Genomic DNA, 24,424 nt, shown 5'->3' on the forward strand with positions numbered 1-24,424 from the left:
AATTAGTTGGTTCCTTGTTTCCTCCTTTATATATTGGTACAATGTTGGCATTTTCCCAGTCCTTTAGTATATTTCCTTCTTTGAGTGAGGAACTTATTATGTTGTATAGTTTGTCCATTAGTTCTTCTTTGCATCTTCTTTTAGTATCCAGTTTGCAATTTCATCCAGACCATACAATTTTCTAACATCAAGGTTCGTTAATTGCTCCATTATTTCTTTTTGTGTTATTACTATTTCCTTCATGGGGGGAGATTGCACTTCACTTCCTTTGACCCAACTTGAAAACCAACTTGAAGTGATTATTCATGACTTCAGCCATTTCTAGATCTTCTGTGTATTCTGTATTTCCTTGGCGTAGTTTCACCATTTCCTGTTTATTTTTAAGTTTATCATTCACATATCTATAGAATAGTTTGGGTTGATCTTTACATTTTTCTATGATGTCTTTTTCACAGTTTCTTGTTTCCTCTACGCACTTTTACATATTCATTTCTATAGTTTATATATATTTCCCATTTCCTAGTTTTTTTTATCTTATCTCCATCTTTTCCAAGCTTTGTCTCTTCTATCTTTCACCTCACTGCATCTTCTGTTGAACCAATATTCAACTTATACCCTCTCTTGTTTCTTGGTATGTACCTATTCACTCCTTCATTATAGATTTTCATTAAGATCCACTTTTGTCTTTTCAACGTAGAATTTTTCCCAATTTGCATTTTGAAAGAATTTGTTAATTTTTCCAAAGTGTGTACATCAATCATCTTTTTCTGTACTTTCCACTTCTCCCCACATATATTTCTTTCTTTAGTTCAGCCTCTATTAGTATGTGGTCACTCTTTCCAAATGATGTCTTATATTCAATTCTATCTACAATTTCAGGTTCTGTTGTAAATATTAAATCCAGTCTCGACGGTTCTTCATTACTTCTGTATCTGGTATTTTCATTGACCTATTGTGTCATTGTACATACCATGGTTATGTCCAGTAATACATTTCCCCATAGATCCTCTCCGCCCTTCACTGTCATCTCCTCCCAACAGATTTCTTTGCAGTTAAAATCACCCATAAGTACCAGATTACCTCCATCCTTTAGTATCTCGTTCAATGAATGCCGTGTATCTTCCAACAGTTTTGAATGCTCGTTCTCTTTCCAAGAGACCGTTTTTGTGTACACACACACACACACACACACACACACACACACACACACACACACACACACACACACACACACACACACACACACACACACACACACACACACAGAACTACAGACACTAGAGCAAAGAAGAGAGAGAGGAGATTTGATAGCTATTTACAGAATCATGAAAGGCATAGAAATTACTGATAGAGAGAATCTGATAAAATGGGATAACAGAAATACAAGAGGACGCGGAAAGAAAATAAAAAAAAGACAGCTATAGAAGAGACTTGAAAAAGAACAGCTTTCCTCACAGAGTATTAAACAGTTGGAACAAGTTAGATGAGAAAGTGGTGTGTGCAAAAACAATACATGAATTTAAAAATAGTTTAGATAAAATGAGATATGAAGACGGGACACCACGAGCATAGCTCCCCTTCCCGTAAAATACAACTAGGTAAATACAACTAGGTAAATACACACACACACACACACACACACACACACACACACACACACACACACACACACACATATATATATATATATATATATATATATATATATATATATATATGCGTAAGTAACCACTAGGAAAAAGTAAACTAACGAAGCAGAGCACTTTCGTATAATTACGTCTTCAGTGCTGATACAAAGAAGGAAACATATAATTTCTTCTTTGTATCAGCACTGAAGATGCAATTATACGAAAGCGCTCTGCTTCGTTAGTTTACTTTTTCCTAGTGGTTACATACGCATTTGTGAACATAAGTTCCTAGTGTTTTTATTGTATAGATATGTATATATATATATATATGTATGTATATATTCCGATATTTATGACAGTCGCATGCAGGATTCGAACCCACTGCTTACAGCCACCCGTAAGATCACCTTCACAGAGCCTTAACCCACTACACCAACAGAGGCTGTAAAAGCCTTGAAACCTGGAATCGAACTGATTCCCGAAGACAGGAAAGATCACTAATCTGCGACCCCAATTCCTGTTTTACACAAGGCCCAAGCCTTGTTGGTGTAGTGGGTTAAGGCTCTGTGAAGGTGATCTTACGGGTGGCCGAAAGCAGTAGGTTCGAATCCTGCATGCGACTGTCATAAAAATTATCGAATTGATGTCGCTGTTACTAGCGAATTTATCTTTCTCTCATATATATATATATATATATATATATATATATATTATATATATATACATATACATATATATATATATATATATATATATATATATATATATATTAGGGTGTATCTCAAAAATCAATTCCGGATTTTTTTTATCTCACCCCCTGGTTTCGTGCAGTTTGTAAAGTAAAGTTCACATGCTAATTTTCCCCGAATTCGGAGCAAGGAAAGGGCTCGCCCAGGGCATGTATCTTTTAGTGTGATGAGCACCTCTTCGCTTCTGGTATACTTAAATCGGGTTTCTCTTTCTTTCGCAGGCAATTCGTCTTTCGGGATTATGATGGCGTCTACACGGCACTGCAAGTCGCTTTACGTGATTGGCACCCCGAAGAGTGAAATTCTGGGTGCAAAGTTACCCTCCAACAAGCAAGTACTGTCGAAATTCCTCTACCACCATACCATTCAGAAGAAAACCCTCCGGGAATCATCCAAGACCACCTTCATCGCCGTCAAAAGCTTCTGGGAGAAAGCTGGAATTCCAACGCGTGCCTCACAACACTGCCAATCGAAAATCGAAAATCTTTACACCAAGTGGTTCAACCTGAAGAAACACCGAGACCGGAAAACAGAGACTCAAGAGGAGAAATTGAAGTCTTTCGTCTCGGACTTCGACAACTTGTTCGATGTTGCGCACCAGGACGCCTTGTCCAAGGTCAAGAAGGAGGATCGACTGTTCCTCCAAGCGCAACGTGAGCCTGGGCGCAGGGGAATAATTGGCTCCTTGGATCGGGTAGAACTAGAGCTGGAAAATCGAAAGCGAGCTCGCGATGCTGCTGATAACAAGAGGAAGGAGAAGGCCCTGAAGTACGAGGCGTCGACGTCCACATCTGCAGCTCTTGATCTCTCCTCAAAGTCCTCATCTTCCTCTGCGTCTGCTGTTGGTAGTAATGACACCTCGGAGGATGAGTCGTACCTGGGCGCTGTTGGTGGGGCTGCCAAGCTGAGTGAGTAATCTCCTCGATCTGGTCCATCCGGTCTTAAAACCGCATTGCCAACGAAACGACCGAAGAATCTGCTGTCTCCCCGTCTCGCCTCTGCCTTGGATCGGAACGCAGCGTACATCATGGCTGAAACGGTTCGGAGTATGGGTGCAAACATGCAGGAGTACAACATCAACCCAAGCTCCATTCACCGGCAACGCGCTCGCCAACGATCCAGCACTGCAAGCAGTTTAAAGGCGTCCTTTACGACTGATTCGTCACTCACCGTACACTGGGACGGCAAGTTGATGGACAGCTTGGATGGCCAGAAGATGATCGAGCGTCTCCCGATCCTCGTCACGAGAAAAGGGGTGGTTCAGCTTCTTGGAGCCCCTCAGAATTCCCATGGAACAGGTCCAGCCCAATCAGATGCGGTTGGGACCTGCTTGAAGGACTGAGACCTGGAAACCAAGGTCCAGGGGCTCTGCTTTGACACCACCGCCTCCAACACTGGCATCAGAGGTGGTGCGTGCAAACTCCTGGAAGTGAGACTGGGCCGACACCTTCTCCACTTCGCCTGCCGCCACCACATCCACGAAGTTGTCCTGGGAGGGGTCTGCAATGCTCTTCTTGGTCCGTCGTCTGGCCTAGACAGCATTCTGTTCAAAAGCTTCAGAGCAACATAGCCATACATCGTCCAAGACGACTTCAAACCAGCTTCATCTGATCCGGATGTTGAAGCGGTCGTTGCCCCGGTACGTGAGAACCTCATCGCTTTCTATGTCCATCACTCTACCAGCACGCAACCCCGCGATGACTATAAGGAACTCATCGAACTGGCCCTGATCTTCCTCGGACACGACATTGCACAGAAACGTGATGTGCTGTTCCGCCAACCCGGAGCCATGAACCGTGCACGCTGGATGACCACCCTGCTGTACGCTATCAAGATCTGGCTCTTCAGGGACCAAGTTCCTCTGAGACCGAAAGACCAGCGAGCGGTCAGAGACATTGCCGTCTTTGGCGTCGTCCTCTACATCAAGCGCTAGATTGTCGCTCCCAATGCCTCCGCCGCTCCGAGGAATGATCTGGACATGAGGAAGGACCTCCTGGCCTTCAAGAACAAGACGCTTGTGGGTCCAGCCATCAAGAAATTGAATAGACATCTCTGGTACCTAGGTGACAAACTTATGAACCTCGCTTTCTTCGATCAAGAAGTCTCGGCGGACACCAAAAGAGCCATGGTCCGTCGTCTTGAACATCAACCTGGTCCTCGTCAAGTCCGCCCTCAACTACCACTTGAGGCCTTCGACGACGGTTTGGAGCAGTTCGTGACCCGGGGGACGCTACAGTTCTTCGACCGGCTCCAGATCGGGAAAGAATTCCTGACCGTCGACCCCGTTGAATGGCCGAACTGTGAGGATTACAAAGCCGGGTTGGAGGTCGTCGAGGAGCAGGCCGTGGACAATGACTTTGCCGAGCGCGCAGTTGCGCTGGTCCAGTCATTCAACCAGAAGCTGACAAAGAAGGAGGACGGACTCCAGGACCTGCTCCGAGTGGTTCAAGACCACCGACTGAAATACCCGGACCCAAAGAAGAAGGCTCTCTTGAAGGAGTAAATGAAGAGTGGCTGGGTGAGTGGTTATTATTGGCGTAGAGGCTTCGTTTTTTTTTTTTCCTTTATAATTCCAAATAAAACGATTTCAGAGGGTGAGACATACAATTCAGCGACTTTGATTTTTCCTCCCTATACTTGAGACACACCCTAATATATATATTATATATATATATGTATATATACGTATATATATTATATATATATATATATATACAGTATATATATACACATATATACTGAATGGTTCCCAGTGATTAATCTATATTTTTTTCAACCACAAATCACTTTTAATTCCATACTATCGCAGTAGAGACTGAAGAATCACTCGATGGAGGCATCCGTTGGAAATTGAAACGTGGACGAGTCGAGAATTCGAACCCAGCTAACCCGTAACAAAGTCACTATAACTTTGTTACGAGTTAGCTGGGTTCGAATCCTCGGCTCGTCCTCGTTTCAATTTCCAACGGATACCTCCAACGAGCTATACTTCAGTCTCGACTGCGATGGCATGGAATTAAAAGTTGTTTGTGGTTTAAAAAAAAAAAAAAATATATATATATATATATATATATATAAACATATATATATATATATATATATATAATACTGATAACGCACCTTCGGAGAAGAATAAGCGAAAGTATAAAGATCTGTATATTTCTATCACTGTGAACCTTTTCAGCATATATATATATATAATATATGTATATATATATAATATATATATATATAATGTATATATATATATATATATATATGTATGTATATATATATATATATATATATATATATATATATATATATATACATGTGTGTGTATTCACCTCGGATCTGCTGCAGCCTCTTTTCGAGACAGCCAGACACCACCCTACGGCAGTGAGCTCAGAGCTCATTATTAGCAGATCTCTGGGTAGGTCTGAGACCACTCACACTCCACACACCGGGAATGCAAGGTCACAACTCCTTGACTAACGTCCCGTACCTACTCGCTGCTAGGTGAACAGGGGCTACACGTGAAAGGAGACAAACCCAACTTGTCTCCGCCCGGCCGGGGAATCGAACCCCGGTTCTCCGGCTTGTGAGGCCAGTGCCTTACCAATCCGCCACGGGGCCGTGTGTGTGTGTGTGTGTGTGTGTGTGTGTGTGTGTGTGTGTGTGTGTGTGTGTGTGTGTGTGTGTGTGTGTGCGTGTGTGTGTGTGTTTGTGTATTTACCTAGTTTTACTTAGTTGTATTTTGTGGAAGAAGAGCTATGCTCGTAGTGACCCGCAGTTGTATCTTTCCCCATCCAGTTCACTGTTTTCTCTTTCAATTTGTTCCATGTATCATTTACTATGTGTGGAAAGCTGTTCTTTTTCAAATCTCTTCTACAACCGTCCTTCTTAAGTTTCTTCTCGTGTCCTCTTGTATTTCTTCTGTCCCATTTAAGTAGATCTTCCCTGTCAAATATGTGTGTGTGTGTGTGTGTGTGTGTGTGTGTGTGTGTGTGTGTGTGTGTGTGTGTGTGTGTGTGTGTGTGTGTGTGTGTATACTTTTTTATTTTTTCAAGACACTTCGTCCCTAACATGCTGACAGTGGTCTTTTAATCAGAACGGAACTCTGTCTCTGAACACAGAGAAATCATGTATCTTCAATAGGTATCCTTCAATCTTGACTTCCTTACACAAAGATGCGTCCTCATCCGGTTTCATCTTCTCAAGACTGGCCATCATAATACCGTCAAGGAACACGTCATACTGAAATGTGGAGTCAGAATGATATGATTACTATTATTTCTTCTTTATTGAACTCCTTGATATCGGTATAATATACATTTACTTTTTCTTGATGCATTGTTTCAGACCTGGGGAATGGGTGGGGGACAAGTATGATCATCCACGAGGAGGTAAGAAAGGAAATAAATGGGGGTGCAATGGGTTTGGGGTGGATTCATGCCTTGGCGTGGGGGGAAGAATCCTGTTGTTATGTACAAGTGAATACATATATTTGTTGATGAATATACTAGCATCAGCATCTGGGAACCATTTTCCTTTAGAGCTGTCAAAATTGGGGAGGTGTTTTATAAAGGAAGATTCTACTGTTTTTCTTCTTAAGTTGCGTTGAGATATAAGGATATTGTCAGTGTTTTCCCAGTCAGCTGTGATTCAAATAGAAGGTATGGTTCAACATTGTAAAGTATTCCTGAGTGAACTTGGTAGCACGTTTATGTTTATTCAACCTTGTTGGAAAATTCCTTTCATGTCTGACCCAAATATACATTTGCACCAGGGTGACCAGATTTGGAAAACTGGAATACGGGACACCTAGATTCGAGAGGTATATGGACAATGTGTACTGGCTATGTGAAGTGCACAAGACAAGCTCACAGTTCCAGGACATGCTTCCTTGACTTGTACATTTTTCTTTTCTTTTATTTTTCGCTTAAAAGGGGTGTGTCCATTGTATATTTTGTTTCAAGCAGCGTATATATCAAACTTCACTCAAATGTTGTTACTTTCGAATTAATATACCTGTAAAATGTAAAATGTTCTCAATTTTTCATGCAAAGTGTTTAAAATCTTGAAAATACGGGACACAACGCGTCCCGGGGAGGGTCGATACGGGACGCGGGACAAATGCTTTAAATACGGGACGTTTCCGTATATTACGGGACCATCCCGTATAATACGGGACCATCCCGTATAAGACGGAAAATTAAATACAAACACAAAAAGCTACCCCACTACTCACAACTGTTTGGTCCTCAATAATGGCCAAAACCTGGGACGCATTTTCCACAAGGCCGCTGGGGGAAATTTTGCCAACGGTCCCCCCGATGTTTTTATGCTTGGGGTCCCGGGACCAAAACTCCATTCGGTCACAATAGAAATCTCCACTGGTTCGGAAGAGTCGGGTGTTCTTACTCTTGTAGTATGTCACATTGAAATAAGGCATCCATACACACCTATGAAGAGTTGATTACGTTAACCACAGTTGTGAAGTAATATATATATATATATATATATATATACACATGTATATGTATATGTATACATATATATGAGAGAGAAATGGGTGGGGAAGGGCACACGAAGATGTGTTGGGAATAGAGTTTATTGCCCTAACGTTTCGACCAACTTGATCTTCTTCAGAGGACGTGTTGCATTACAATTAGACCACAAGTCTTATACTCGGAGCTAGAGGGAACCCGGCCGGCTGTGAGCGGATGTGTCAGGTCTACCCTTTGGCTAACGATTTAATTATCAAGACACTTGCGGTTTTTGACAGGCATTTAAATCCGTCTCTGTCATCGTTATTTTCCCTGGTGGCGATATGTGCAGCTTCCACATTTTTTCTCATTTTCTTTTCAAGTCCCTCGAGTAGAATTTCCACGCGGCTCCAATCATGTAGGTTTCCGCATTTGTCCAGATGACGAACCAGGGAGTTAGATGTTCTATGTGTCCTGAGGTCGTTTTTGTGTTCATTCAAACGTTTCTTGATCCCTCGACCTGATTCGCCGAAGTATAATGAAGGACAGCTGCTGCATGGAATGCGGTAAAGGACATTGATGTTATCATGAACATTAGCATGTTTTTTGAATATTTTTCCTATCTTATTGGAAGACACTTTAGCTATATTTACTCCACCTTTTAACAACTAATTATCAATACCTCTGGTGTTCGTAGAATTAGGGACAGTTATAAAGTGTGACTTATCTTTTCCCGGGGCCTGGACGTTTGAGCCATCGTAGATCTTCGCGGTTTCCTCATTGTTTTGGTGATCAAACCTCCGGGGTATTTCAGCTTCTTAAAGGTATTCTTGGTGTATGCCAGTTCATCATCAAGAGTCTTTTACTGCAGATGCGAAAAGCTCTGAGAAAGAAACCTATTAGAACACCAGTATTGACACGTCTGCTGTGTGCTGAAAAATAGTGGATAAAATCATCCCTATTGGTGGGCTTCCTGTATACTGAGAAACTTACCTGTTCAGAACCTCTATGTATCAGCGTGTCGAGACCTCAATGGGGAGTCCGTTATCTGCTGTTATGGCTTGTCTTTTCATGGAAGTATTAGAAATGGACAAATACATCAACATCATGGGAAGAGGTACCACTTGGCTAAGGTACGTGGATGACATAATCGCGGTGATGCCAAAAGGAACCAATGTAGAGAATAAACTGAGAAGACTCAACGCTGTGAATAAAGACATTCGATTCACAGTTGAGCTACAAAAAGAGTATAAGTTACCGTTTCCAGACACGCTGATACATAGAGGTTCTGAACAGTTAAGTTTCTCAGTATACAGGAAGCCCATCAATAGGGATGATTTTATCTACTATTTTTCAGCACACAGCAGACGTGTCAAAACTGGAGTTCTAATAGTTTTCTTTCTCAGAGTTTTTCGTATCTGCAGTAGTCGTCACTCAGGTCAAGTCATTCGGGTAGCTATTTCAATTAGTAATATGGCGAGTGGTTGTGTTACCGTGTTCAGCGCCGATGAGGTACAATCTCTACTTAGTGGAATTAAAGCCTTGGAGGATGCTGTAAAGTGCCTTAAAGAGGAGAATCTAGTTCTCCGCTCGAAGGCCCAAAATACGGAAGACAAAACTAGCTATGAGCTTGGATGGAAAACGACGAAAAACAAGATGCGGAATAGTGGGCAAAAAAAAAGTCCTCACCAGCCCCGCTCGCTTGCAAGAACTCGTTTCAAGTTCTAGCGAATCTGCAGGAAGAAGCAATTGAAACCCAAGAGAAGAAGGGAAGGGCAGATGCTGGATCCCTGCCCACAGGTAAGATTTTGGTTGTAGGAGACAGTCAAGTGAGGTACTTAGACAGGGCTTTCTGCGATAAAGATAGGAAACATAGGACGCAGGTGTGTTTCCCCGGCGCGGGGATAGGAGGTGTTAGAGATGGGATTGAGAGTGTTTAGTAGGGGAAGGTAAGGACCCTGTAGTTTGTTTAAGTGTTGGGGGCAATTATATAGGTAAGTTAGGGAGTGAGGAATTGTTCGCGCGGTTCCGGGATGCGCTAGACAAGATTAGAAATAGGGGAGGTGTTCCTGTTTTATGTGGAATCCTTCCGAGGCGTAGAATTGGAGGTATGTGGCATTCCAGGGCTATTGCAATTAATTGCAGGCTGGCAAAACATTGTAAGGCCAATGGATGGGCATTTGTCGCCAAGTGGGACCTCTTTTACGGTAGGAACCATCTATATACAAGGGACGTGGTGCACTTGTCGCCCAGAGGATTTCGGCTCCTTGCTGAATCCCTTGAGTGAAAAGTAGGCATCCTGCAGTTTTTTTTTTCGGGTAGATTAAGTGGGAATAGGGGGGGGAGGAGTATCTGAATATAGTTTAGGCAATAGAAGCAAATTAGAGAGGGACTGTGAAAAGAATCACCAAAGCAGGTGGAGGGAAGATAAACTTAAAGTTTACTATACAAATAGCAGAAGGATAATTAACAAAATTTATTTGCTGCGAGGTAAAACATGTGTAGAGAACTTCGATATTATAGCTATTACTGAGTCCTGGATCAACATGGCTGATAAACATTTCCTTCAGGAAATCGAAATAGAAGGATATGTTTTTAGACAAGGATAGGGTTGGCAGGAATGGGGGAGGTGTAGTACTTTTCGTTAAAAAATACAATAAACTGTATTATCAACAATTCGATTAAGGAAGAGGACTGTACGGAATCCATTTGGAGAGAGATTATAGGCAAGAATAAGAAAGTTATTATTGGCGTCCTGTACAGACCTAACCTCAGCATTGAGCAGACTGATCCCCTGATTCATGAAATTCACAGAGCGTTCCAGTACAAAAACATTATGATCATGGGAGATTTCAATTATAGAAACATTGACTGGGAAACTTTAATAGGAGATCAGGAAACAAAGAAATTCCTAGATGTGGTGCAGGATAATTTCCTAAAACAAGTGATTACCGATCCTACGAGAGGAGTAAATACTCTGGACTTAGTTTTAACTAATAATGAACACCTAATAAGTAACGTAAAAGTGGGAAATAGTCTAGGCTCTAGCGATCATCAAGAAATAAGATTTAATATTATTTGGGAAGAATTAAAAAGTACGAAAAACGTCCAAGTACCAGACTTCAGGAGAGCAAAATTTGACAATATAAAAACCTATTTGAAATTGAATATGAAATGTCATGCGGACGTTTCGGACAGTGTCGAGTCTCGGTGCGTGACCGGGGGGTCAGGTCATGACTAGAGGTCGGGTCACGGAGGGTAATATGCATACCTTGGGTCAGGTCATTTGGGGGCGAGGGCTAAACAGACAGGTCAGCGATTTTGGATGAAATGTATAGCAATCTAACTGATTTAGTTATTAATGCATAAAATAAATTTCCCCTTGAAGTCAATACGGAAAAATAGTAATACTCCCAAATGGATGACGGACAGGTTGAAACATGAGATCGGAATGAAAAGAGGACTTTACGCAAAAATAAAAAACGGGGAAACACACCTTAGATCAAGATATAACGAAATGGCAAATCTGGTTAAAAAGAATACACGTACAGCGAAACGTAACTATGAAATTAAGGTTGCCAGTCAAGCAAGATCCAACCCAAAGGGTTTCTTTCATCTCTATAGAACAAAAAGTAAAGAAAGTATAGGACCAATTAAAAACGATGAAGATTTCATGATAGAATCGGAGGAAAAAATGAGTGAGGAGTTTAACAATTATTTTCTATCGGTGTTTACTAATGAGAGGTTAGATAAAGTACCTGACTGCGATCCGATTTTCAGAGGGGATGAAGAAAGTAGTCTATCTAATATCAGCATTAGTAAAGTAGAAGTAGTCAAGCAGATTGAAAGACTTAAAGCTACGAAAATTTTTCGAGAATGCTAAAGGAGTGTAAATTTGAAATCTGCGACCAGTTAACTGAAATATCTAATAAATCAGTAGACACTGGTTTTGTGCCTACTGCTTGGAGGCAAGCAAACGTTGTTCCTGTTTTTAAGAAGGGAGATAGATTGTCTATATGCAACTACAGGCCAATCAGTTTGACATCGGTTATAGGAAAAATGCTTGAATCAGTAATAGTAAATAGACTCAGAGAACACATCGAAAGACATAATTTAATTCGTGATTCACAGCATGGTTTCTCCAAGGGTAAGTAATGTGTGACTAATCTGTCCTTCTACACTAAAGTATGTAAGGCGTCAGATAACAATGATAATTACGATACTATTTACCTTGACTTTAGCAAAGCGTTCGATATGGTGCCACACCAGAGACTACTAAATGAAATCAAAGCCTATGGCATAGGAGGAAATGTGTTAGAATGGATTAGAGCTTGGATTAGTAACAGAAAACAGCGGGTCACCATAAATGGAGTAAAATGTAGGTGGGGCAATATTACTAGCGGGGTCCCCCAGGGCTCGGTTTTGGGTCCCTTGTTGTTCATTATGTACATAAACGACTTAGACGACTGGATAAATAGTGATGTTAGTAAGTTTGCGGACGACACTAAAATAGGACGCCTAATTAGGTCAGGAGACGACGCAGAGATTCTGCAGGATGATCTTAACAAATTGTTAACATGGTCGGTGAAATGGCAAATGAACTTAATATCTCTAAGTGTAGCGTGTTAAACGTAGGGCTACACAACCCCGAAAATAGATACAGCTTAGATAACATGCTTTTAGAGAAAACTGAGTGCAAGAGAGACTTGGGAGTTCTAGTGAGTCCGTACCTTAAAGCCAGGAAACAGTGCATTAGCGCCAGGAATAAAACCAGGAAACAGTGCATTGGCGCCAGGAATAAAGCTAACAGAGCATTAGGTTTCATTGCTAGGACGGTAACGAATAGAAGTGCAGAGGTAATTATTAAACTCTATCTAGCGATAGTTAGACCCATCCTTGACTATGCGGTACAGTTTTGATCTCCGTCCTACAGAATGGACATCAATTCACTAGAATCAGTACAGAGAAGAATGACCAAAATGATACATGGACTAAAAAAAATTCCTTACGAAGAGAGGCTTAGGCACCTTAACTTACACTCTCTGGAAAGACGCAGAATGCGGGGTGATCTAATAGAGGTGTTCAAGGGGATCAAAGGCTTTAACAAGGGTGATTAAAACAACAGGGCAGGACTCGCAGTAATGGTTATAAACTGAACAAATTTAGATTTAAGAAGGAAATAGGCAAGAATTGGTTTACTAATAGGGTGGTCGACGAATGGAATAAACTTAGTAACCATGTAGTAAGCGCTGAAACTATCAGTTGTTTTAAGAAACTATTAGACAACTTTATGGATAGGGATGACAGGTGGTGATGGATACGGAGCTGCCTAGTGTAGGCCTTATGGTCTCTTCCAGTCTCCTTCATTCTTATGTTCTTATGTAGATGATGAACTGGCATACATCAAGAATACCTTTAAGAAGCTGAAATACCCCGGAGGTTTGATCACCAAAACAGTGAGGAAATCCGCGAAGATCTACGATGGCTCAAACGTCCAGGCCCCGGGAAAAGATAAGTCACACTTTATAACTGTCCCTAATTCTACGAACACCAGAGCTATTGATAATTAGTTGTTAAAAGGTGGAGTAAATATAGCTAAAGTGTCTTCCAATAAGATAGGAAAAATATTCAAAAAACATGCTAATGTTCATAATAACCTCAGTGTCGTTTACCGCATTCCATGCAGCAGCTGTACTTCATCGTACTTCGGCGAATCAGGTCGAGGGATCAAGAAAAGTTTGAATGAACACAAAAACGACCTCAGGACACATAGAACATCTAACTCCCTGGTTCGTCATCTGGACAAATGCGGAAACCTACATGACTGGAGCCGCGTGGAAATTCTACTCGAGGGACTTGAAAAGAAAATAAGAAAAACTGTGGAAGCTGCACATATCGCCACCTGGGAAAATAATAATGACAGAGACGGATTTGAATGCCTTTCAAAAACAGCAAGTGTCTTGATAATTAAATCGTTAGCCAAAGGGTAGAGCTGACACATCCGGTCACAGCTGGCCGGGTTCCCTCTCGCTGCGAGTATAAGACTTGTGGTCTAATTGTAATGCAACACGTCCTCTGAAGAAGACCAAGTTGGTCGAAACCTTAGGGCAATAAACTCTATTCCCAACACATCTTCGTTTGCCCTTCCCCACCCATTTCTCTCTCATTTATCTGAAATAATTATCTGTATATGTATATATATATATATCATGTATATATATATATATATATACATATATATATATATATATATATATATATATATGTGTGTGTGTGTGTGTGTGTGTGTGTGTGTGTGTGTGTGTGTGTGTGTGTGTGTGTGTGTGTGTGTGTGTAATATTTTCAACCACATTTTCACTTTAATTCCATGCCATCACGGTCATGACTGACGAGGCATTCGATGGAAGCATATACGGAAACTGATACATGGTCAAGTTAAAGGCTTGAACCCAGGTTAGACGTAACAAGTGAGCAGTGATATAGACCATTGCGCTATCTCTTGAAAGCACAATGGGCTAATTCACAGTTCACTTGTTATATCTGAGCTGGGTTAGAGTCCTTAGCTTGACCACGTATCAGTTTCCGTATATGATTCCATCAAATTCTCTATCAGCCTCGATTGTGATGGCATGGAATTAAAGTGAAAATTAATGTGGTTGAAAAGATGAAAATCTGTATACTGGGGACCAGTCAGTGTGTGTAAGATAATATATATATATATTTTCATTTTCAATCCCATCAGTAATCACGAAATTGTGGGAAAGATATGTAAATACAGATTTGTGTTGAACATAGGTGTGAGTGAAGTCCCAATTTTTCAAAATGACAGGTAACAGTGCTACAAAACTCACCTATCTGCTTTGTATTCTATTCTGGTTGTGTAGGGAAATGACGGGGGGTTGGGCAACTTCACACAGACGGGTTTGGTGAGTGTCATCTCATGTGGCATTGTAACTTCTGGCCAAGCAATAGGCTCGGTGCTCAACGAGCTTTGGATGAATCGTTTTGGTCGTAGCCCCCTTATGAAACTGTGTAGTGGATGTTCCTCCATCAGAGATGCATCGTCCTCCTCTTCCCCCTCCTTCACAAAGACAAGATCAATCGGAACATTCTGGACACTGTCATAGCGTTCTTCATTAGCGCAGTGAGGACATGGGATAATGCCGGTATTATCTTGGTATAATGCTTCAAGGCATTCTGTGCAGAAGGTGTGATAACATAGAAGAATACGTGGTCGTCTGGCTGTTGTAAAAGCTTTACCACATAAAGGACAAATCTTCATTCTGCAATACATACAGAGAATTACAAATGCTACCTCCATGAATAAGAGGATAATGTTTCAGTGCCAAGTAGCTTTTCTACCCAACTTAGTAGCTCATACATTGGTTTACGCATGAATATATGATAAATAAATATGAGTAAATAGCCCCTACTATGCTGAGCATGCTAAAATACTGTGGTTTTTCCCAATCTGATAAATACAAGATATTGATTATTGTCTAGAATACTACTCAGCATGTTGCAATATATTATGTTTATGTACATACATACAAATACCAAAGGCTTTTTCCCCCTTACAAGGGAGGTAGCCAAAAAAACAAAGGCATAAAATCTATTCCCACCCATTCCATCCCCACATACTCCACTCCCATTCACCCCCCTCCCTCCCTCTTATCTTGGCTCCTCCTGGATGACGGGTCATCCCTGCATCTTTCCCACTGCCCTGGTCAGAAGCAGTGTCGCAAGACACAGCAAGGCTACTTAATTGAATCGGCGACACCCGCCCCCCTTCTCCGTCCCCTCATGCAGAAAGAGAAGAGATGGGGAGAAATACCTTTGGGTTGCGTCAAAATGTTTTTTTACACATACTCCCCCACCCACTCCCTTTCCTGCATCTCAGCATCACCCATACACAGTCTCCATTCACCCCTATCTTCTGTCTTCCCCCATCCTTTCTCAACAGACATTCCTCTCTTTCCCAATGTCCCTTTTACCCCATCCATCCATATCATCCTTGGTCGCCCCCTCATGTTCACTCCTACCTCTGCCTTCCACACCTCTTTTACTAATCTTTATTCGCCCATTCTTCCCATGTGTCCAAACCATCCCATTACTCTTTCATCAATCCTATCTCCCAACTCCTTTTCCACTCACGTTCTCCTCCTCACTTCCTTGTTTCTCAGTCTATTCAGCATAGTAACCCCTGTCATACTTCTCAGGCACCTCATCTCATTCAAACTCCTCCTCTCTTATGTTCCATGTTTCTGCCCCATACAGTCCTGTCGGCATAATCACTCTTTCATACAATCTCCTCTTAGCTTCCATTCCCAAATGTCTATTTCTCACTACACTTTTTAATCACCCAAGGCATTTACTTACTTCTCTCAATCTACATTCTACCTTCACCTCCACTCCTCCCTTTCCCGCCATATTAGCGCCCAAGTATCTAAAACTATCCACTTCCTCTACTCTCTCTCCCCTAATACTCACTTCCAAATTGCTGCCACATAATCCCCTTGTACAGTACATCTCATCACTTTACTTTTACCCACATTTATCATCAACGTCCTTCTTTTCCACACCTTCCCAAACCCTATCACTAATTTCCTTAATCCCTCCTCTGATCCTGCCACAAGTGCAGTGTCGTCAGTAAATAACAACTAGCTTATCTCCCACTTTTCTTCATTTCCTTTAACTATTTCCAACCCCCCGACCCATTACCATTCCATTTACCTCGCGCACCACCCCATCCATTTATAAATTGAACAGCTAAAGTGGCATAACATATCCCTGACGAAGTCCCCACCTTTACCTCAAACCACTCTCTTTATTTCTGACTCTCTTAACAGCTTTCCTCCTATCCCAAATATCTGCAATACCTCCCACAATGCTTACCTGTCTACCCTGTCATAAGCCTTTTCCAAATCCATAAAGGCCCAAAAACCATCCTTACCTTTTCCTAAAGCTTTCTACATATCTGTTTTACCACAAAAATCTGATCCACGCAGCTCCTACCTGTCCTAAACCCACAGTTCCTCACCAATTACTCCCTCTGTTCCTCTCCTAATCTTCTCAATCAAAATCCTCCCATAAGCCTTCCTAACTACACTAAACGAACTGATCCCTCTGAAACTACTACACTCACGCTTGTCCCCCTTTCCCTTGAGTGGAACTATACAGGCACTTCTCCAGTCCTCCGGCACTCTTCCCTCTCTCAAACAAAAATTAAATAACCTCACCAGCCAGTCCATCAGTGTATTTTTATAGATATTCTGCATGACACCCATCCAACCCTGGCTCCTTACCTGCTCTCATCGTCTTAACAACTGCCTCCACCTCATTTTTCCTTATTTCTCCTCCATTTTCCCCACTTATCACTGTCATTTTCATAACGCTACCCATTAAAACTACCTTTCCTTCCCTATTCTTCTTCACATTTAGCAACTCCCTAAAATACTCTGGCCATCTTCCTACATATATATATATATATATATATATATATATATATATATATATATATATATATATATATATATATATATGCACTAAAATCCCACTATTGGTTGGATTTAAGAAAAGAAAGGAAATCAATAGTGCATTTATTAATGTGTTACGACATTACTGGACAGTGTTATATATATATATATGTATATATACATATATATATATATAAATATATATATATATATATATATATATGTATGTATATACATATGTATGTATATATTGGTGAAACGTGGCAGGAGATTCTCTCTGAGGCATATATATACATATATATATATATACATATATATATATATATATATATCTTTATTTATATATATATATATATATATATATATATATATATATATATATATATATATATATATATATATATATACACATATATGCGAATAAATCACAAAAACACGTGATTCACAAAATGTGTAATAAAACCACTTGGAAAATAAAATGAAAGGTGACCGAACGTTTTCGTCTATTTAAGACATTTTCAAAGATACCTTTGAAAATGTCTTGAATAGACGAAAACATTCGTTCACCTTTCATTTTATTTTCCAAGTGGTTTTATTACACACATATATATATATATATACATGTGTGTGTGTGTGTGTGTTTACCTAGTTGTATTATACGGGAAGGGAGCTATGCTCGTGGTGACCCGTCTTTGTATCTTTCACCATCAAGTTTATTCTTAAAATCGTGAATAGTATTTGCACACACTGCTTTTTCATCTAAGTTATTCCATATATCTAGCATTCTGTTTGGGAAGCTATTCTTTTTCCTATCTCTTCTATAATTGTCCTTTTTTAGTTTCTTTTCATTACCTCTTGTTTTTCCATTGTCATTTTTATTCAATCTTTTCTGTCAAGGATTTCCATTCCTTTCATGATTGTATATATAGTCAGTAGATCACCTCTTTCTATTCTTTGCTCTAGTGTTGGTAGTTCTAGCTTCGATAATCTTTGTTCGTGTGTTAATTTGGAAAGAGCTGGTGCCAACTTTGTTGTTGCTCTCTCTATTCTTTCTAGTTTCCTTATATTCTTTTTAGTACTGGGTGCCCATAGTGTCGCTGCATATTCCAGTTTTGGTCTAATGAATGTGGCTAATATTTTTTTTTTATATAATTTCTTCATCCAAGTATTCAAATGCCGCTTTCAATGACCTTAGTAGGTTGTGTGTGTGTGTGTATTTACCTAGTTGTACCTAGTTGTATTTTACGGGAAGGGGAGCTATGCTCGTGTGTGTGTGTGTGTGTGTGTGTGTGTGTGTGTGTGTGTGTGTGTGTGTGTGTGTGTGTGTGTGTGTGTGTGTGTGAGAGAGAGAGAGAGAGAGAGAGAGAGAGAGAGAGAGAGTGTGTTTTACCTAGTTGTATTTAGCTGTATTTTACGGGACGAGAGCTATGCTCGTAGTGACCCGTTTTCGTATCTCTCCACATCCAGTTTATTCTTAAAATCGTGTATAGTTCTGGCATTCATTGTTTTTCTGTTCAGTTTGTTCCAGACATCGATCACTCTATGTGGGAAGCTATTTTTTTTTTCTTTTTTTTTTAAGGTCTCTTCTGTAACTGTCTTTCTTTAGTTTCTTTTCGTGTCCTCTTGTTTCTCTTCTGCCCCACTTTAATAAGTCTTCTCTATCGAGAACCTCCATCCCTTTCATAATTCTGTAAATGGTCAACAGGTCTCCTCTTTCCCTTCTCTGTTCTAGTGTTGACAAATGTAATTTCTCCAATCTTTGTTCATATGTCAGATTTGACAGTGTAGGTGCCATTTTTGTCGTTGCTCTCTGGATTCTTTTTAATTTTCTTATGTTCTCCTTTGTGCTAGGTGCCCACATTGTGTGTGTGTGCGTGTGTGTGTGTGTGATTCACCATTGTTTTAGATCACGTGTTAAACTCGTGATCGACAGCTATTACCCTCCCGGAAGAGAGCTCATATATGACCGATCTATGGGTACTACTATGACCTTACATGCACACACACATACACACCCAACTCCCCACCCACGAGAGTTGGAGTAACGACTCTCGGCGCAGCGATACTGAAATCATTTCAGCCCTGGGCGGGATTCGAACCCGCACCGCCATAGTGGCGGCCGCGCGCGCGCGTGTGTTTCAATCTTGATCCGTTTATATGTCATGGCTTTTTCACTAGCCCAGTTGCTAAGTTCAATACTCGTATTTCCCTCTGGTAGATGATTTAAGATCCGTACAAAAAAAAAAAAAATCTTATTAACACTCCCTTCCATTTTTTTTTTTTTACAATACTTTCTATCCCTCATCATATTGTTGCTTATTTAATTAATTTTCTCTACAGTTATGCTTCAAGACTAGGCTTAAGCTGTGCTCCTGCCAACATTTTCAAAATGGAAACAAGTATAAATAGGTAGTGTACCTCAAAAATAAATAAATGAAATGTGACAAAAAAATTAAATAGACTTGATAAATACTACACTAATGCTCTTGGTATCATGCTACAAATGTAAATAAATAAATTGTTATATAAGCAAAATGTTCAAAATCATAAGCTTGGATACTGAGCCGAGAAACGAACAGCGAACGATTCGTAATAGCGAGTACCGAACGGTCAATTGATGAAACAAATAATCACATGTTTGTTGATAATCAAACTTACTTGGTTATCGAAGTTCACTTGGAGTACTTTTTGATGTAGTTGGTTTCGGTCTCGACCGAGGAAGCAGAGCTGAATTAGATTTGAGTAAAATATACCGACAACACCCTACGCCTACTATACACTCGCGTGATGTGTATTATTTTCTATCTTCGCAGAGACTGCGACGTTTGGTGACGTTGTCGTACCGGATGTGTAAATTAGGTTTTCTCGACATTTGAAGATGATATATTACACCATGTAACTTAATATATTAAAGATCAATATTGTGGATTCCAGTCTCATTTAAATTGTAGGCCTAAGCGAAAACTGAGGATTGTAAAACAGTAAAAAAAAAAAAAAAAAAAAAAAAATCGTAAACAGAGAATAATATGTGAAAGGATGTAGCATTAGTAATAGGAAATGACGTCTAACATAAAGCAAAAGCAACTGGACGTTATCTCGCAGGTTCACTCTTGAAGTCAAAAGGGGCATTTCTTTTTTTAGAGTACAATATTCCATACTTCCAAACATCTAGATTATTTTTAACATATACTCTTATTTCCTAGTTTCTAAGAGGACATTTCTGGCCTTTGTATTTTAATGCATTGCTACATATATATATATATATATATATATATATATATATATATATATATATATATATATATATATATATATATATATATATATATATATATATATTAGTATACCATGGCGAGTGTAATTCTTTTTAAGGTGAAATGTTGAACGTATTTTGAATTTCTTGTTCAATTTGGGAGTTTAGAAAAGATGTAGAGGGAACGGTTAAGAATAGATTTCTTTTTCTTTTAACGTATATCTTTTTTTTTTCGTCTTCTCTCCCTTCTTTCGTTTTTCCTTTTCTTAATTCTCCCTTCTTGTTCGGTTCCATTTCTCTTCTCCATGTCTTCCAGAGTGAAAAGGATTATATTGATAACAATTTTTTTCTTCTTGTAACGGTGATGACATGAAGGAAGAGGAGGTGGTGAGTGATGAAGAGGAGGGTGGGGGAAGAAATGGAATGAGTAGAAACAACAATTACAAAAACAAATTACGATGACGTGACAAGAAAGAGAAACTGTTGCTAGACAGGAAAAACCTGTCCAAGGTTAATCCGATTTTCCCGGCAGCAAAACAAGAAATGAGGAGGAGGGGGAGGAAGGAAGGGGCGAAGGAAAGGAGTGAGGGAGGAGGAGAGGGGCGAAAGAAGATAGGGAGAATAGGAAAGAAAAGTGGTGAGGGATAGATAACTAAGTTTCCACTCATGAAAGCCGAGTATTTTGGTCCATGTGGTCAGTAAATTCATTTAAATAATGACTATATAGGACTTACAGTCAGTACGGCGCGGAGGTGGTAGGAGGGGGGAGGAGGAGGAGGGGTAAAAGTCAAGCAGGAAAATATTTCATGTCCATAAGTATATCCTATCCGTCGCCTCATTTTCAATACAATGACGTCATCACGTGAGTGTGTGACGTGATAGTTAGCCAAGACGGAGATAGGGACTTTGAAGACCAATACACAAATATATATTTTAAATAAAGTAAACAACAGTTCACAGAGACGCTGAGATTCCGACCGGAAAACAAAAACAAACACAAGGTCTTCGTTCGTCAGATTGTAAGATTACGCTTGTAGCTCATAAACAGTGAGGCTCGTTATTTAAGTAATTCTATCACTACCGCCAAGCGATTTTAATCACATGTGATATTTCATGCTCATCATTTAAGACTGGACTGTTCTTTGGAGTTGATAATAAAAATGCGGCACGAGGGAAAAAATAACAATTTATTCCCTAGCAACTAATAAGACTTTTTCCTGACTCTTGCAAATGGAGAAGTAAATAAAAATGACAAGTGTTGAAAATTTACCAGAACATGTCACTAGAAAAATTAATTGAATGAAAATCAAGACTTGGTCAAGTAGCAAATTATCCACCACAAACGTATTCCAGTTTTATATTATTTTTTTTCTATCCTGACAATAACTGCCTCCACTTTTTACGTTATTTCTTCTACTTTTCATCTACTGAATAAGAACTAAATTCGCAAGTCGGAAGCCAAAATTCCACGTAAACTCGTCGTAATAACATTACCAACTCCTTTTGTTAAAATGAGGTACAATCTAAGCATTCCCTGCTGCTGGGGAAGGACACTTTCACAGCAAGGCCGCACGTCGCATGGCACGTAGCATGTCACTCGAAAACGCACATTAAATATATTTCACCGAGTTGGCGTGACTCATCGCATGAGCCACGTGCGACTTGTATGCTACTCCGACATTGAACATGTCTGTTTTTTTTTTTTTCTCTCTTTATCTTTAAGCGTGCGACGTGCCACCCCGGGCTGTGATGCCAAATTTTAATGGAATTTTCACTTCCAAACTTATTATTAGACGATGTAGTATTACATTTTTTATTTGATAACAAAGTATACATTAAAAGGAAAACTTTTGGATGCATGGCATATGTTGATTAGTTTTCAAGAGACTAGACAGATTTGCGCGCGAGCACATGTGACAACACTGCCTGATGAGAGGGAGACGCAGCCTTGTAGGAAACAATTGTTTTTTTTCAGATGCTTTGCAACGACATAAATACCGTGAGCTTCTACATTATCTTTAAGATACGGGTGTACCCAGTACCCCTTCCTTTATCTTCTGCGGGCGACTAAAGCACCAATCAAAACAACCTCTTCACCCGATTGTGCACTATGAAATGGACTGCCACCCTGAAACGCGTGGCGACGTGCTATCTTGGTCTGAAATCACCGTGCCACTCGTCACTTGCCACGTGCCATTGAACATTCCTTGTAATATTGTATATCTATTATTGTGTAGTTGTATATTCAATGTATTAACGTGAGAACCAAGCGTTCATACTAAATGTGCGTTTGTGATCTTCCCGCCAAATCTGAGCTTGGTGGCGTGGCTTAGCGTCCCGACGCCAGTCTTGGCTCTGCCTCCTAAGCAACTGCATGCTTGTATATGTAGTGCTTTACAATTTTAATTTTATTTATATTCGGTGTTTCATTGGCCGCTTTTATACACCACCTTGGTATGAAAGCGGCCTAAAACCCACCCGTCAACCAAATAAAATTGCTGGTACAGGCCGGAGCAAAAACATAATAGACAACATCGCAACGGATTAGGAAGATCAGTCAGTGTTGCCACTCCTACAATGACTTTGGTTGTTGTCTGTCTGGGTCCACGACACACTAGTGCCTTGTGGGCCACATATGACTGTCGCCAAGCAGTTGGATTTAGTTGAAGGAAACTCCTTTGTGGTAAAAGATTTAACCTTCCTCACACACCTCTACAAAATGTTGAAGAACATGCTGACGTGAGACTTTTTGGTCCAAGCGTAGGTCGGATGCGGGAAAAAAAAAAAATATATATATATATATATATATATACATACATATATATGATAAACAGAAAAATGGCAGTAATGTATAATACAAAATAAACAATAAATAGATAAATGATAAAGCAGGCATTACAGCTTAATGCTTAGGTATCTATTCAAATGAATCCTAAAGCTTCGAACTGCATCACTCTCCAATTTCTAGAACTGGCCTGCCCCAACAGTCAAAGGAGAATACTTTTGCTACTTCTTGCAGCTTCTTCATCTTCCACTGTGTGGTGATGTAAGCTTGATATAACTAACAGTACTTGTTAATAACCCATTCAACTCCGATGACAAGATGTCTTGTCATTTGGTCAAATAAAACAAAAAATCATAAAACACCAAAATGTTTGATCAAACACCAGAAAAATATGACGTCAGTCCTCGCTTCGCTCGCAGCGAAGCGAGGACTGACGTCATATTTTTCTGGTGTTTGATCAAACATTTTGGTGTTTTATGATTTTTTGTTTTATTTGACCAAATGACAAGACATCTTGTCATCAGAGTTGAATGGGTTAACCTAATTAAAAATGAGTATATTTTCTTACTCTATTTTCTGTTTTGTTTTCAGACTATGGTGATGATTTTCGTTGAATAAAGCCCAAAGAAAGGTTCTGAGTATTCGTTGAAAATACCTCAATCCATTCAGCCAAAGAGCTGCGTCTGATCCGAAGATGGACAAGTTCCTGAGACTCGAAAGCCCGGATGAGTCCACCAACTCGCCTACTGTTCCACGAGAATGGAATCTTACTTTCTCTGCATTCCTGGAATCCATCGCAAACCTTAATCCTAACAAGCTGGATACATTGATCAGTTTTGTCTCTCCAACTGTATATGGTTACATAGCAGAGTGTGCTACCTATGATTCAGCTATAAATCTTCACAAAGACCTCTATGTCAAGCCCAAAAATGAATGTTCGCGAGACATTTATTGGCTACTTGTAAACAGCATGAAGGGAAGACAACAGATGAGTATCTACAAGAGCTTCAGCTGCTCAGCAAAGATTGTAACTTTAAGGCTGTTATTACTTCACAGAATCGGGAT

At 40.0% G+C, this 24,424-nt stretch overlaps 1 protein-coding gene across 1 annotated transcript in view; it reads right to left on the reverse strand.

Annotated features, from left to right (window-relative positions):
* LOC143031482 (uncharacterized) overlaps window positions 1-20,247 on the reverse strand; it is a 47,266-nt gene extending 27,019 nt beyond the window's left edge. The window contains exons 1-2 of the mRNA XM_076195390.1: window positions 19,980-20,247; window positions 14,697-15,128 (exon numbers count right to left, since the gene is read on the reverse strand). Of these exons, the coding sequence (XP_076051505.1) occupies window positions 14,697-15,127 (431 nt within the window). The 5' untranslated portion in view covers window position 15,128; window positions 19,980-20,247. The remainder of the gene's footprint in view (window positions 1-14,696; window positions 15,129-19,979) is intronic.
* Between the last annotated feature and the right edge of the window lie 4,177 nt (window positions 20,248-24,424).

Source organism: Oratosquilla oratoria, chromosome 12, assembly GCF_046742065.1.
Source record: "Oratosquilla oratoria isolate Oo_2021 chromosome 12, ASM4674206v1, whole genome shotgun sequence".
In the NCBI taxonomy this organism is placed as follows: domain Eukaryota; kingdom Metazoa; phylum Arthropoda; class Malacostraca; order Stomatopoda; family Squillidae; genus Oratosquilla; species Oratosquilla oratoria.